The 14,501-nt window shown below is 36.8% G+C and overlaps 2 protein-coding genes across 2 annotated transcripts; both read left to right on the forward strand.

The window, feature by feature from the left end:
* Positions 1 to 1,822, forward strand: LOC142640291 (vacuolar sorting protein 3-like). The gene is made up of 5 exons (XM_075814357.1): positions 1 to 551; positions 661 to 772; positions 1,182 to 1,267; positions 1,510 to 1,651; positions 1,751 to 1,822. The coding sequence occupies exons 1-5, from the start codon at positions 547 to 549 to the stop codon at positions 1,820 to 1,822; spliced, it is 417 nt and encodes a 138-aa protein (XP_075670472.1). The 5' UTR covers positions 1 to 546.
* Positions 1,823 to 13,624: 11,802 nt separating this feature from the next.
* On the forward strand, positions 13,625 to 14,233 carry LOC142640292 (putative pentatricopeptide repeat-containing protein At5g37570). Its single transcript, XM_075814358.1, has one exon. It carries the CDS (start codon positions 13,625 to 13,627, stop codon positions 14,231 to 14,233), a length of 609 nt encoding a protein of 202 aa, XP_075670473.1.
* Positions 14,234 to 14,501: the final 268 nt, after the last annotated feature.

Below are 14,501 nucleotides of genomic sequence, written 5' to 3' on the forward strand. Positions count from 1 at the left end.
CCAATTTTTACTTTCTTCTTCCTTATTTTCATTTCTTCATTGGCTTTTCTGTTTGTTTGATTAGTCTGCTGCTTATCTTAGTGAGATCAATTGTGATGTGTGATTGATTAAACAGACATGGTGTGCAATCCTAGCTTCAATTTTGGTCTTTCATTCTTAATTATGTATATCATGAGACAACATCTATCAGCCTCCTAAAATGCCCAGTCCACACTAAAATGGTACCTCTTGTCGAAGAATAGGCAGAGGATCTGCTTGTGGCTGTGGCTTGAAGACCCACTTCCTGTGTGTATAACTTACTAATTAAAAAAGAAGAGAGATATGTGGTTTGAATTAGCATTAGTTTAGATAAATTCTTTGTTGGGTATACTTTGTGGAATTTTGAAAATATGAAGGAGTTTAAGCCCTACATATTCATGGTTTAGGAGCTGGTGCCAGCTTGTGAGCTGGATATATGTGATTAATATACACTTGCCTTTCAGGAAACTAGAAGATAGTGAAGCAGCTGAACAGTATTGTGCAAAGATTGGCAGACCAGATGCCTATATGCAGTTGGTTTTTTTTTCTCTTCTCCTTAAATTTTTTATATGTGTACATATAACAATTGTGTAGCATTTTCTTAAGGCACTTTGTCTCCTTTCTTTGTTTATGATGACTCAGGTTACTTGATATGTATTTGGATCTACAGGATGGTAAGGAGCCAATGTTTAAGGCTGCTGTTCGCCTTCTACATAATCATGGAGAATCATTGGATCCTTTGCAAGTTTTGGAGGTATTACATTCCCTTTCAGTCTCAAGCATACATGACCTGTTTGTCGGCCAACTATAGGGCTATGGAAATAAATGCATAAGGCCATCTAAAATTTAGTGTTGCATACATAGTTAAGAAATAGGAATCTATATACACAATTTGAATTTGATGTCCAGTGATTGTCACATGACACACTGTTGTGGCTTCCAAACTTTTAATTTTTGTGTGGAATTGGAATTCAATGCCAACTCCAAACTCATTAGACATCTAAACAATTTGGGATTGGAACCTCCAATAGGAAATCCAAAGTCCAATACAATGCCAAATCTAGGGATCTAAACAGATCATGAAGTTTGTTTGCTTTAGAAGTCTGGTTAGGAGTTTTAAGCTATTATGTTCTTACCAAAACCTGTTGCTTCCTATATGGCAGAAATTGTCCCCAGATATGCCCCTCCAACTAGCCTCTGAGACAATATTGAGAATGTTTAGAGCTCGCCTTCATCATCATCGTCAAGGGTAGGTAAATTAATTTTGAATTTGAGATTTCTCGTAATGAGACAATAGGCAGAGGAACTACAGTAACAAATGTCTCTGACCTTTTTGAATATTTAGTCTTGTTCTTTTCCATATCATAGTTGCATTAGTTGATCTTTAAGCTTTATTGTGGGTCCTCCATAAATGTAACAACATAGTTTATCTTTTAATATTCCTATACTTCATTGAGAATTTTGTTGACCTATTGGATGTCCTTGATGCAGTGATCTACATGAAAGGGTTGATATTGTGGCTTGCTTGGGGGGAGATGGGGTTATACTACATGCGTCCAATTTACGTAGAGATGTTGTGCCCCCTGTTGTATCATTTAATCTTGGATCTCTTGGATTTCTGACTTCCCATACTGCAAGCTTCTTAACTCAGCCTTTGTCTTTTGTTATTGTCTTAATTATTTTTTCATGAATAGCCATTTGTTTGACTCCTTCTATATTTCTTTTGATGTAGTTTGATGACTACAAACAAGACTTGATTCGCTGCCTAAATTGGAATGAAAGGCTAGATCAAAAGGCCCTTTGAATCCTGTTTCTGTCTCAGATTGAAGTTTGTGCGAAACTACTGTACATATTGTAAACTTAGATCAAAGAACATTTGACTTTACAAAGAGTAAATAATACGATTCATTCCCATGTTGGCTTCCATGTGAATCCTTTTTTTTTTTCTTCATTTCAATATGACAGAATGTACTTGTATAGTGTCATCTATTACACACCAATAAAGATTTAATCTTGTAGATCCATCGAAATGACACTGTAGAAGTAATAATACTAGAAGATCTATGGAATATGACACGTCATGAGAAATAATTTTCATACTGATATTTTTTTGGGAGTCAATTTAATGTTGATCACTACTGCCATTATTATTTCTAAGACATCTTATTCTAGTACTTGCTGACTGCTTAATTTATATGGTGATAGGTGTAGTTCTCTCTCTCTCTCTCTCTCCTATCATTGAGTGGAATTTCTTTTGCCCTTTAGATTTGTGGGTTCAAGCAGATTTCATCATACTATCAAATCCAATTTTTATGCAAACACAACAATTGACTTATTTTGTATTCTTAACTTTACTGTTTCACTAATGATTGTTATTTTTGTAAAATTTTGCTGAGGTCCAAGTTGAGCTATTGGAAGAAAATCGAGTGGTTGAATTTAACAATATCTTCCAAAAAAGAGACGAATTGAGTCTACTAGTTTCAATAGCTCAACAGCAAATTATGGAATGTTTCAACCATAAACATAATGAAAAGAACTATACGTGGGACCACCTTTAACTTTATTATTAATAATGAACCCAACTTATTAAATTTCTTGTCGTGAAATAGAAGATTTATTTACACAAGATACCAATTGATGTCTTAAACCTAGTAATAAATAACAATCATCAAGACCACTATTTATTTTTATTATTAATGAAGAGCTCAACTTATTAAGTTTCTTGTCGTTAAATAAGAGATCTATTTATACAAAAAATCAATTAATGTCTTAGATCTAATAATAACTTTCACTAGCTGTGGTGCAGGGGATATAGTGGCCTTAAGTGAATTTAACTTGTTGAAATAGATGTGTACATTATGTGAGTTTAGACCATAATTTTCACCAACCACTTATAATTCTTGCAAACACTAATACAAGTACACCTTTTCATAACATACCAACAACGAACAGCAGGGAAAAAATGAGCAAGTGATTTCATATAAACTTAGCCAAAAGTAATGAACAATTCATCTTTAGATTTGCAAAAGGTGCACGTACAATAGGATCATTTGCCAGACATTAACAACAACATTTTGTATTGCACAAAACGTGTAGACATCAACAACAACGTTGAATGTTCGTAGGTAGAAATTTTTGGAAATCATCATTGCTTGAATCTGAGAAGTCTGAAATGTCACTTTCATCATTTAGCGCAGTAATTTCATTAATAGACTTCATGGCTCGCTCTTGCGCCTTCCCCTTTAGATGCTTCCTAGCTTTTTGGACTGCATGAAAACGGTCTAGCCGCCTTTGCATTTGATTGTTTTCTTGTTCAAGGCGAGCAAGTATGTTGGCAGGTTCATCTCTAGGTAACTCGGCTGAGCGTGCCTTAGGAACTCGTAACCCGTGCCATCGACAATACACCTCCAACTCACACCTCTTCTCGTATAGGGTTGACCATGGTGGTTCTGCTATGGTGAACTCCATTGCGGTGGTATTTGTACTTAGTTTTGTAGGTTTGCCGACCATGATGTGGCCAACGCTTCCAAGACTCTCGTACGTGTATATTGGCATATTAACGAAATCTCTCTTCTTTCCAACCCATTTCCCTCCATAGTGGTCTGTGTATGTTTGTAGTTGTTGATCTGCTGGAACTTGTGATAATTCATTTGTTGAAGTAGATTGAAACTTGTTTCTATGTGTACGAGATGATGTTGAGGCGTTGCGACTCATAGCTTACTCAACCTACAAAGTTAGTGGTGTAGGAATAAGAAAAGAATTGTGGTACATTTATAACCTCATTCCACTGTGTATTGAATAATAAAATTTAACATATTCAGGCTTGTTATGTCAATACAGGCTGGAAAACCACAATACGAATTTTTTGTTCAAATGTTCCCAATGTCACAGTGAGATTCTCTTGTTCTGGGCAGTAGTTGCAGTGTACTACCATGACTATTCAGCTGAACAGTATTCATGTGAAGAGTATTTAGCATGCTTGTGTTTCATCTGACATGAACTTGATAAGACAATACAAAGTTGTGTTAAATGCATCATAAACTTTTTAGGGGTCTTCTGCATCCTTGAAAACAGTGCATTGCAAAAGGATGCAGATCTGTGTATTGACGTGAGTGTGAATGATATGACTAGATAGGGTTCAATAGTGCCGAGCTATTGAGCAGCACATTTAGCACTGCGAACATCAGTGTAGCAATGGTGGACAGCTGACCTCCAAACTCGAGAATTTGTTTTAATAAATTTAGATTTAGAATAAGGGCTCTCAACCTAAATCTGTTGTCTCCAATTATATATGTAAGTGCACAAAGATGGATCGAAACTGATCAAAATGGAACAAAGTGGTCTGAATGGACCAAATTAGACCAACTAGAATCGATAGAATTTTAGAACCAAAGTGGACCAAATAGGACCAAAGAAGATTTCAAGGACCGAATTGGGACCAAATTAAACTGAATGGACCGATTTTATTTTCCAGTACAACTCAATTCTCTAAAACTCGAGTTTAGTGGGAATTTTTCTTAATTAAACTCGAGTATTAAAGAATCGAGATTTCACAGGAACTTGAGTCTCCAAAACTCGAGTTCTACTGGGCAAATTTTTTTTCCCCCCAGCAGAAGCATGCTCTGTTTCAGGCAGAGAGGCATGCTCTGTTTCAAAAAAATTTGCCCAGTGGAACTCGAGTCTCTAAAACTTGATTTTCACTGGGCAAATTTTTTTTTAGAAATGCAGAAGCATGCTCTGTTTCAGGCAGAGAGGCATGCTCTGTTTCAGTAATGTTGCCCAGTGGAACTCGAGTGTCTAAAACTCGAGTTCCACTGGGCAAATTTTTTTTCCCCCAGCAGAAGCATGCTCTGTTTCAGGCAGAGAGGCATGCTTTGTTTCAAAAAAATTTGCCCAGTGGAACTCGAGTCTCTAAAACTCGATTTTCACTGGGCAAATTTTTTTTTTTAGAAATGCAAAAGCATGCTCTGTTTCAGGCAGAGAGGCATGCTCTGTCCCCCCCCCCCCCCCCCCAAAACATGCAGCAAACCAAAAATTAAAATGTGTGCACACATCTGCTGGGAAACATAGATAGAGAAGCTAAAAATGTAATCTACAAATACTCATTGAGAGGTAGACAAGTTGAGAATGTAAATGCAGTTCAAATTACATCAAAAGGCGTTCTCATTAGGCACCAAACTATAGAAATTGTTACGCTCTTTGCATAACCATTGTTTTATAATGTAAATGCACTCAAATCACAACAAAAGTCATTCTCAATATATCACCATTCTAAACATGTCCAACCACGCTTAATTTGCAATTCTAACCATACTACTCAAATCACAATCTTCATAGAGGTACATTGGATAGAGAATTACAAGTAAATTCAACAACAATCAAAAAGTTCACATAGAGCCAATACAACGTAGTCACTTTTCCTAAGATCAGCAGTCCGCATGACAAAAACGTCATCCATGGAAGGATGCTTGAAAAACATAGAGTATTTACGTTAGGAGACAAGATAGTAAACATTAGGTAAACATCGAATGAACAACAATTATTTAACCGATGCATAACTTTTTGCCATCTACCTACCTAGTGTGGAACATGGCCGCTTGTGGAAGCGCCACGAGACTGCGGACATTTTCTGCGGTTATGCCCGGAAGCATGACACAGTCCACATGTCTGCTTGGGTTGACTCTTTATCAAATCTGCGTCCTCCCTCCGCCATCCCGGTTCTTGATCCTTATTCCTCACTCCATCCATCTCATTCCTTATTCGTGACTTCACCGGTCGACCTTTGGCCCGCAACAATGCCGGATTAGGCAACCACTTTGGTCCCATGGGATCCCTCCATAATGACTGTGACTTAGGAACCACAAATGCGTGCTCATAAGTGTTAAGGGCATGGTTCAAACCAAAACATGGGTGAATATACGTGGTCGAATCAATATGTAAATAGTCACATACTCTAATTGCATGTGAACACGGGATCCCTATATTTTGCCATTTCCCACAACTGCATGTTTTTTCCCGTAACCGAACTTCGTAACTGTAGTTTCCCCCTCCTGTGCTACACATGTTGAGTTGGGTAACTACTTGAAATATCAGCTCTTCATTGCTAAATGGCTTGAGATAGTGTTTCTCAGATTTACGCTTATTTCCATCCCACGTGGATAAGGCATATTCACTCCATTTCTTACCCTCTGACAACTCATAATGGTATTCTTTGTGCCGGTCGTGGAAATATTGAACAAGTTTGTTCCAAGTGAACTCAACCAACGCGGCAATAGGAAGGCCCCGTGCACCTTTCAACACACCATTGAAACACTCTGATATATTGGTTGTCATTGCTCCAAAACGTCTCCCACCATCGTATGACTGGGTCCACATGTCCACATCCTCGCTCATTAGGTATGTGTATGGAAGATAATCTTGATTCTTTTCCTTACCATCCCTCCCCGTCACCTTCTTCTTCTTCCTAATGGCCTCAATTTCCACCTGCTTAATGGAGTCCATTATGGTAGCAAATTTAACTACCTGACTAGCATATCCCGCTTTCAACGCCGCTGACTTTAGAGTCGAGTTCTGAAAATGGGTGTTGAAGTTGCTAGCAACATGTCGAAGACAATATCTATGAAATACCCCTGCTTTTCCATCATCCCTTCTAGGCCAGTTTGCAATGGCGTTTTTGATACCGAGATGTCGGTCAGAAATTATGCAAATGCCGTCGTCAGGTATCAGGTGGCCAATCGTTTCTCTGAGGCATCATAAAAACCACCTCCAACTGGATCTTGACTCACAATCCACAACAGCAAAGGCGAGAGGGAATACCTTGTTGTTAGCATCGGTTGCCATTGCGACCAACAACTTTCCCTGATATTTACCATAAAGATGGGTCCCATCAATACTGATAATCGGCTTGCAGTATTTGAATCCTGATATGCATGGACCGAAAGACCAAAACACATAATGCAACAATACGGTGTGATCTTCATCGGTGGGTGTGACACGATAGCAAAACTGGGTAGTCGGGTCTTGATCAATATACGCCATTAGCAACTTTTGCAGCCTTTGGTAAGATTCTTCCCAATCTCCAAACATAAGCGCAATCGCCTTTTGTTTCGCATCCCATACCTTGTAGTAAGAAGGCTTATGGCCATTATATTTCGCCTCTATCAGAGATCTGAGATGCTTAATTTGAGTGGTGTGATCCTCATGTAACTTGTTATGGATTTCTGTTGCAATAAAATTACAACTCATCATTCTACCATCATTTCGCACCCCAGTCGGTATACACGTGTGAGGACCCACATACACGGTGACCATCCATAGATTTTGGAGCTCGGGCTTCATAACTGCGTAGACATACCACTTGCATGACTCATGCACGCATTTCGTACAAAAATTTTTCCTCGTCGACCTAGTGATCTTAAAGTGTTTGTTTTCCTTGAGGGCACAAATTGTTAATACGCGCTTCACCTCCACTTTACTGGCAAAAGTCAACCCTTTGCACAAATTCATCCCCTCTCTCCAAGTAGACACAAATGGCATCTCAATATGCGAAGGATCAACCATATTTTCCCAAGTATTTGCAGAGAATGACAACGCAGGAGGTGCGTAGGCAGGGATTGTGTTTGTAATGTTTTGGACACTAATAACATTGTCTGCATCAGGTTCACCACCGTCCAATGTCTTATCGTCATCAATGTCCCTCTCAAAGTCCTCAAAGTCCCGAAAGTCCCCTCTGTCAATCATGTCTTCATAGTCATCTTTATCGGCAAAATCTTCACCGTTAATGGCAAGATTCTCATCAACATAGTCGTCATCATCATCGTCATCATCATTGTTAACGACAGTAGTCTCATCAACATAGTCGTCGTCGTCGTCATCATCGTCATCATCATTGTTAACGGCAGTAGTCTCATCAACATAGTCTTCGTCATCATCATCATCATCATCATCATCTCCATCGGCATGAACATCATCATCCTCTACATGTGTAGAATACTCATATTGAGCATCCGGAATCGCAACTTGTAAGCTTGTGGTTGTTTGTTGGATATCCTCTTGCCATACTGCACGCGGCTCCAACTGTATGTACAACTCAATGTTACTTACTTCAGCTATACTCTCCAACTTGTCAAACATGATCTTCACATGTTTGTCTTTTTCTATCACCATATACTTGTAATTAATCCGGTGCTTCATGATTTCATTTGGCATACGATAAGTAATTTGCATGTTGTACGCATCAGGATTCTTACACAACTCTTCCATGACAAACATCTTCAATTCATCAAGGGTTTTCAACCTACGATCAACTTGGGCATAATAGGTCTTCATACCCGGCCCCTCAAATGGCAATCCCTTGTTCGCATTGGGATTCTTAAGCGGACCACCGTGGTATATGATTATAACAATATCAGACATTGTGAACCTGTTCAAGTCAAGTCCTATGTTAGTTAAATCACATAGTCGTAAAGTGAGGGAAAAAAGTAATGCAATCTTACCAATGAACATATTCAAGCCAGGTTATAGAGTGCCCATTAATATCTAAAGGCCAAGACGTAAACCTTCTAATCCTAGTGGATGGAGAGACGGAATTATCTATTACTCCATTGTGTGGTGACCTTGATCAATGTAATCTGGGTTCTCGATTTTTGCCATTGTAGTACATTTCCAGTGTACTTGGTTGGTTTTTTATTCTTAATAAAATTTATTCTGTTACTTATCAAAAAAAGAAATGCTCATTCTAGAAATGTCAATTCTCAATGTAGTGCATTTACATTACACCGCCGAGTAATTCGGGATCATTCTTTCTTTGAACCTACTTTGTGAATGCTTAACAACATCATTTTCTATGTATTCAAGATGTCATATGAGCAAGCAAAACTGATGGGATGATTAGATGTATGGTATGTTTTCTAATTACTCATATGTACATATGTATATATGGATGTATGTAAGTGTGTGCATGCGAGTGTGTGCGTATTATACATATAAGCATTTTAGTCATTTTAGCCACATTTCCCACATGGTGGGTATCTCATGTTAGCATCATTCATGTGGTAATCATATTCCCCTGAAACATGGGAAGGTGACATTCTTGGAATGTGTTATGTAATTAGAGAACCAAAGATGAAAATCCAATCAATTCCTAGAGAATGATGGGAATCTTGTCAGGATTCTGCAAACCAAATGGCCCCTCAATGTGTTTTTCATAAGAAATACGAATTTTATGAAGAACAGAAGGAAACTAGTGTTGCTTTCAGTCATTTATACTTACAATATTTGCTTATTTATAGGGATCCGTAAAAATTAACAACTTTATATTAAATCAACCTAGAATAGCCCCAATATGCCAGGAAAAAGGATGATGAATGTAATTGTTTGTCCCTTCAGACAATGCCCATGAAAACAAAAGCAGATCCAGTGAGACTAAGTGCTAAAGAGGAGGTTGAAAACTCTAAAGGGACACAAGAAAGATTCTAAAGAAACAAACTATACATATTTCAATAAATAATTAAAATTCATAAGAAAGTATCACTTTATCATCAGAGGACACCCATAGACAACATACCCAACTACAATGACAATCAAATTATGCAAACCCTTACCTGAGATATGAATTTGCTGAGAGGGAAGAGCAGTGAGAGTGGACAATGTGGTTTTGTGAGAGTGGACAGTGTGGTTTTGTGAGAGTGAGTGGTGTGAGAGAGTAATGCGTGAGTGAGAGTTAGTGAGGGTGAGTGAGTGAGAGTTAGTGAGGCTGAGAGGAGCTCTGTTTTTAGGCTTTCTCTGTGAGTGTGTTAATGTGAGTCTCTGTGAGTGTTAATGCCATGGGCTGTGTTTTAAATAAACTGTCCAGAGGAAATCGAGTCTATAAGACTCGAGTTATTCTAAAAAACTCGAGTCTCTAAGACTCGAGTTTCATGCGTATGAAAACATAATTTAAAAATAAGATATAGTGAAACTCGAGTTTTATAGACTCGAGTTTCAGCTGGAGTAAAACGAGTTTTAGAGACTCGAGATCTAGGTGGCATTTTTCCACCTCAGCAAGCGCAAAACGAGGATAAAGCGAGTTTCTGAGACTCGATTTTTTATGTTAATCTCGAGTTTCAAAAACTTGAGTTGTTATTTTCCTTTATAGTTTCAAACAGTGCCTAACTTACTATATTCATGCCATCCACACCGCTAATCTGCACATTCCCCCAGAAAAAAGAAGAAGAAAAGGGTACTGTTACAGATTTTAGTTTTGTTGGTATTGATATTAGAGTTTTTGGTATTTTTTGAGAAGATTTTTGAAATGAAAAGAGGGAAAAGTTGAGAAATTTTGGAAGTGAGAAAGTGAGGAAGGGTTTTGTTGGATTTTTTTTCGAAATAACACTTAGTTATGTAGTGGGAAAAAATCCACATGAAACTCGAGTTTTTGTAAGACTAAAGTTCCACAACAAATAATTGCTCAGATTCAACAAGGAACAAGCCCAGATTGAACAAGGAACAAGGAAAAAAAAAACATTAGTGAGATGATCTGAAAAATCAGTGCCGGGCAGCGGAGTTACATCCTTTCCGCCACCAAATTAGCAAGACTGATTCAGGTATTTGTTTTTGTGTTTTGTGTTTGGTTTTGTTAGTGGAATTTTGGGGCTGGAAGTGGAAGAGAATGGTGTTGTTTGCAGGAACTAGTGGATTTTTTTAGAGGGAGAAGAAAAGGTTCAGAGAAGAAGAAAAGGATCAGTTTTCTGGGTTTGTCTCCACCGGTGGTTTTTGAGTTTTCTAGGTTTGGTTTTTTGGGTTTTGGGTTTGTCTCCACCGTGTTTTCTGGGTTTTGGTGGTTTGTGATTTTTGGGTTTTGTTTGAGAGAACTCAAGTTTTGAGCGGGTGAACTCGACTCTAAAAGTTTGTTTATTAATAAATTTGGAAACATTGCTTAGTAACAAATATGGTGTTATTTGGCAAATTTGGACGGGTTTTGTATATAATGGATTTTGAGTTTTTTTTTTCTTTTTTTTAAAGAAAAAAACTTAGTACTCTTCAAGTCTGGGGGTTCGATCTTTATCGTGTAGTGTTTCCGGTGCAATATGCAATATTTTTTTAATGGTTAAGATGGAAGCTTTATGTTTATCTTTTCTAGGAAATTAGTTTTTTTTTTTTAAGAATTGTTTTTATAAAAATTAATAAATTTTTTTTTTTATGTAGGGTAACAACTTTAAGTGAGCGAGATTAAAAAAAGTAACTTCTAATCATATGAGGTTTTCTAATAAAAAAATTAAGTTAATTGTTGATAAGAGATTTAAAGTTTAGAAGTCTCCATTGGAAATGTGAGGAGATGTTGCTTAAGTTATGCTTTTCTTAGCTTAATTTTATACTATATTTGGTTGGGGTGAAAATGAAGATGATGGAAAATGGGAGAAGGAGAATGAAGAGAAAAATGTAATTTTTCATAGTTTAATTGGAAAGAAAATAGATGTGGAAGAAGTTTTCCAACCAAACCAACCATTTTTTTTTCCTTCTAAATTACGAAGAAAAGAGTGAATAAAGTATCTTTGAGAAATAAAAGTATGAAAGGACCACACATTTACATTTTTCTATTTTTAATAATAAATATATAATAGTAACTCACTCTTCATGTCTACCAAATACATATGGTGGAGAACAAATATTTTATATCCTCCCAATTAGTTTTATCCTCCTACTTTTTGAGAAAGTATATCATGTTTCAGTATTACCAAGTCAGCAACTGTTTTGGTGTTTCATCACCAATAAACGATTGACACATGTCCAGAAAAAGACACGCGAGGTTACTCCACTAATACAAATAAAAAGACAATATTACCCTTGTAAATTTTTCAAAGCCCACCACTTTGCTGTCTTTATCTTCCCCTTTCAAAATCTGATCCCAAAACGAAGCTCTAGAAAAATTTTCAAACCACTATCACTCTTCATTCTTCTCTCTCTATCACTATCACACGCACACCAAAACTCCCTTTCCACCTGCAACTAATGCTTCCATTTCTTCGTTGTCGCACACTCTCCCCCACCTCTGGTTCCAACCACCACAAATCACTACTGCCCACCACTAGTGCCGACCACCTCCAGGTATTGTAATTTTATCATATTGTTTTCCAAATGAATTGATGGCTCTCATTTCAACCTCCAATTTTACCCATTATATTTATTTGAATGTCTAGATTCATAATGTAGAGATCCTTTAATGATATTGGAGCATTAGAAGATTGATCAGTACTCCCAAAATCCTCTAAAATTGCCAAAATACCTCCTAAACCTAAAAAATAATCGAAATACCTCTGAAACCTAAAAAATGACCAAAATACCCCATAAACCTAAAAAAATGACCTAAAACCCTCGAAACCTAAAAAAAAGACCTAAATATCCTCTGAAACCTTAAAAAAAATCAAAATACCTCCTAAACCTAAGAAAATGACCAAAATACCCTTGAAACCTAAAAATTACCAAAATACCTATAAAACCTAAAAAATTACCAAAATATTTCCTGAACCTAAAAAATAACCGAAATTCCCATGATACTTAAAAAATTACCAAAATACCCTTGAAACCAAAAAATAACCTAAAATACCCCAAAAAACCTAAAAAATTACCCAAATACCCCTAAAACCTAAAAAAAATTACCAAAATACCTCAAAAACCTAAAAAATTATCAAAATACCCCCTAAACCTAAAAAATGACCTAAATACCCCCGAAACCTAAAAACTACCCAGATACCCCAAAACTTAAAAAATGACTAAAATACCCCTGAAACCTAAAAATTACCAAAATACCCCCTAAACCTAAAAATTTATTCTCATCCCAATAAACAACAACTATACACACTAGTTTGAAGTTTGATTTGTTCAATCATCAATCAAAAACTGTTGGAGTTCCAATTCCCAATCCAACTATATTTCAACTACAACTAATTGCCTTTCTAACTAGAGTCTACTAGTCGGCATAGGAATCTCAAATCTGTGAAAATGATTTGTAGTTTAAGAAATCTCATCACCAAGTTGAGAAAATATTTTTTCTTTTGTAATGTCTACTTTTTTTTTCTTTGGAGACAAGTAGATAATGAGAGTAGGTAAGATTCGAACTACAGACATGAAGCACCTCAAAATATGTCATTATTAATGAGCTATTACTTAAATCTCCAATAATTCATACTTTTGAAACTTTGAATTGTCTTAGGTGATAATAAACAAGCCTCCAGCATTAGACCAATAAATCTGAATAAAAAGCTAGAAAAGAAATAAATGAAGAAAATTATCATAGGATTTGTGATAAACTTTCATGCATTAATTAGTTGCAAGTAATGGTAAAAGTTGGCAATCTCATCATGGTATGCATTGATTAAGAAAACCTGACCTAATAAAATTAAAAGCACTCCTTTCAACAGTAAGGAACAAGAAGAATGATACATCATACATGTATCTAATCTTTCAAGTACAGATTGCTCTATATACCAAGTTGGTATGCAGCAAAATTAAGGTATTTTAAGCCCTATTTAGATATCTCAAAACTATAAATGAAAGGAGAGGAAAAGTGTGGTAATAAACAATTCACGTAAATAATCAACAACCTCATGTAGCTGCGGCTCATGTTGACATGAATGCCAAGTGTGGAAACATGGAGCAAGCAATGAAGTTGTTTGAAGAGATGCCCAAAAAGGACCTAATCTCGTATTGTTCCATGATACAAGGGTTGTCGTATCATGGGCATGGGAACAGAGCTGTTAACCTTTTCAATAAGATGCTAAATGAAGGGCTGGTTCCAGATGAGGTGGCCTTCAACTTCATCTTGTCAGCATGTAGTCATGCCGGATTTGTTGAAGAGGGTTGGCACTATTTTGAAAGGATGAGATATGAGTACTCTTTAGTTCCTTCTCCTGATCACTATGCTTGTATGGTTGATCTTCTTAGCAGAGTAGGAAGATTGAAAGCAGCTTATGAGCTTCTAAACTCAATGCCTGTGGAGCCACATGCTGGTGCTTGGGGTGCACTTCTTGGGGCCTGTAAGCTGCATTGCAATATTGAATTAGGGGAGGTTATTGCTGCTCGCCTTCTTGAGCTTGAGCCACATAATGCTGGTAATTATGTGTCTTTGGCCAATATCTATGCAGCAGCAGATCGGTGGTCAGATGTTTCACTTGTGAGGGAGAAGATGAAGGAAAGAGGAGTTAGGAAAATAACTGGTCATAGTTGCATTAATTCATGAGAATGAGTCTCATCATATGACTGATTCATAATTCATCAATACCATGATTTTGAGGCTGCCACATCGGTGAGTGCTGATCCTATTGGAAGCATCTTTTAGAAATTATAAAAATCTTTTATATACATATTTTTTAAAGAAATGATGACATGCCACACTAATGTAGCTTAAAAGAAGGGTAGCAACAATAAATGTTACGTTGTATATACATATACATATACATACATACATATATGTTAAGTGTGAGAGTTTGGTGAAGAATTGTGAAAAC

The sequence above is a fragment of the Castanea sativa genome, chromosome 6, assembly GCF_040712315.1.
Source record: "Castanea sativa cultivar Marrone di Chiusa Pesio chromosome 6, ASM4071231v1".
Classification (NCBI taxonomy): Eukaryota; Viridiplantae; Streptophyta; class Magnoliopsida; order Fagales; family Fagaceae; genus Castanea; species Castanea sativa.

Coding starts and splice junctions, on each gene's coding strand:
- LOC142640291 (XM_075814357.1), top strand. Junction 773..1,181: donor ATCCTTTGCAAGTTTTGGAG/GTATTACATTCC, acceptor CCTATATGGCAG/AAATTGTCCCCAGATATGCC. Junction 1,652..1,750: donor GATTTCTGACTTCCCATACT/GCAAGCTTCTTA, acceptor CTTTTGATGTAG/TTTGATGACTACAAACAAGA.
- LOC142640292 (XM_075814358.1), top strand. CDS start 13,625: ATGAATGCCAAGTGTGGAAACATGGAGCAAGCAATGAAGTTGTTTGAA.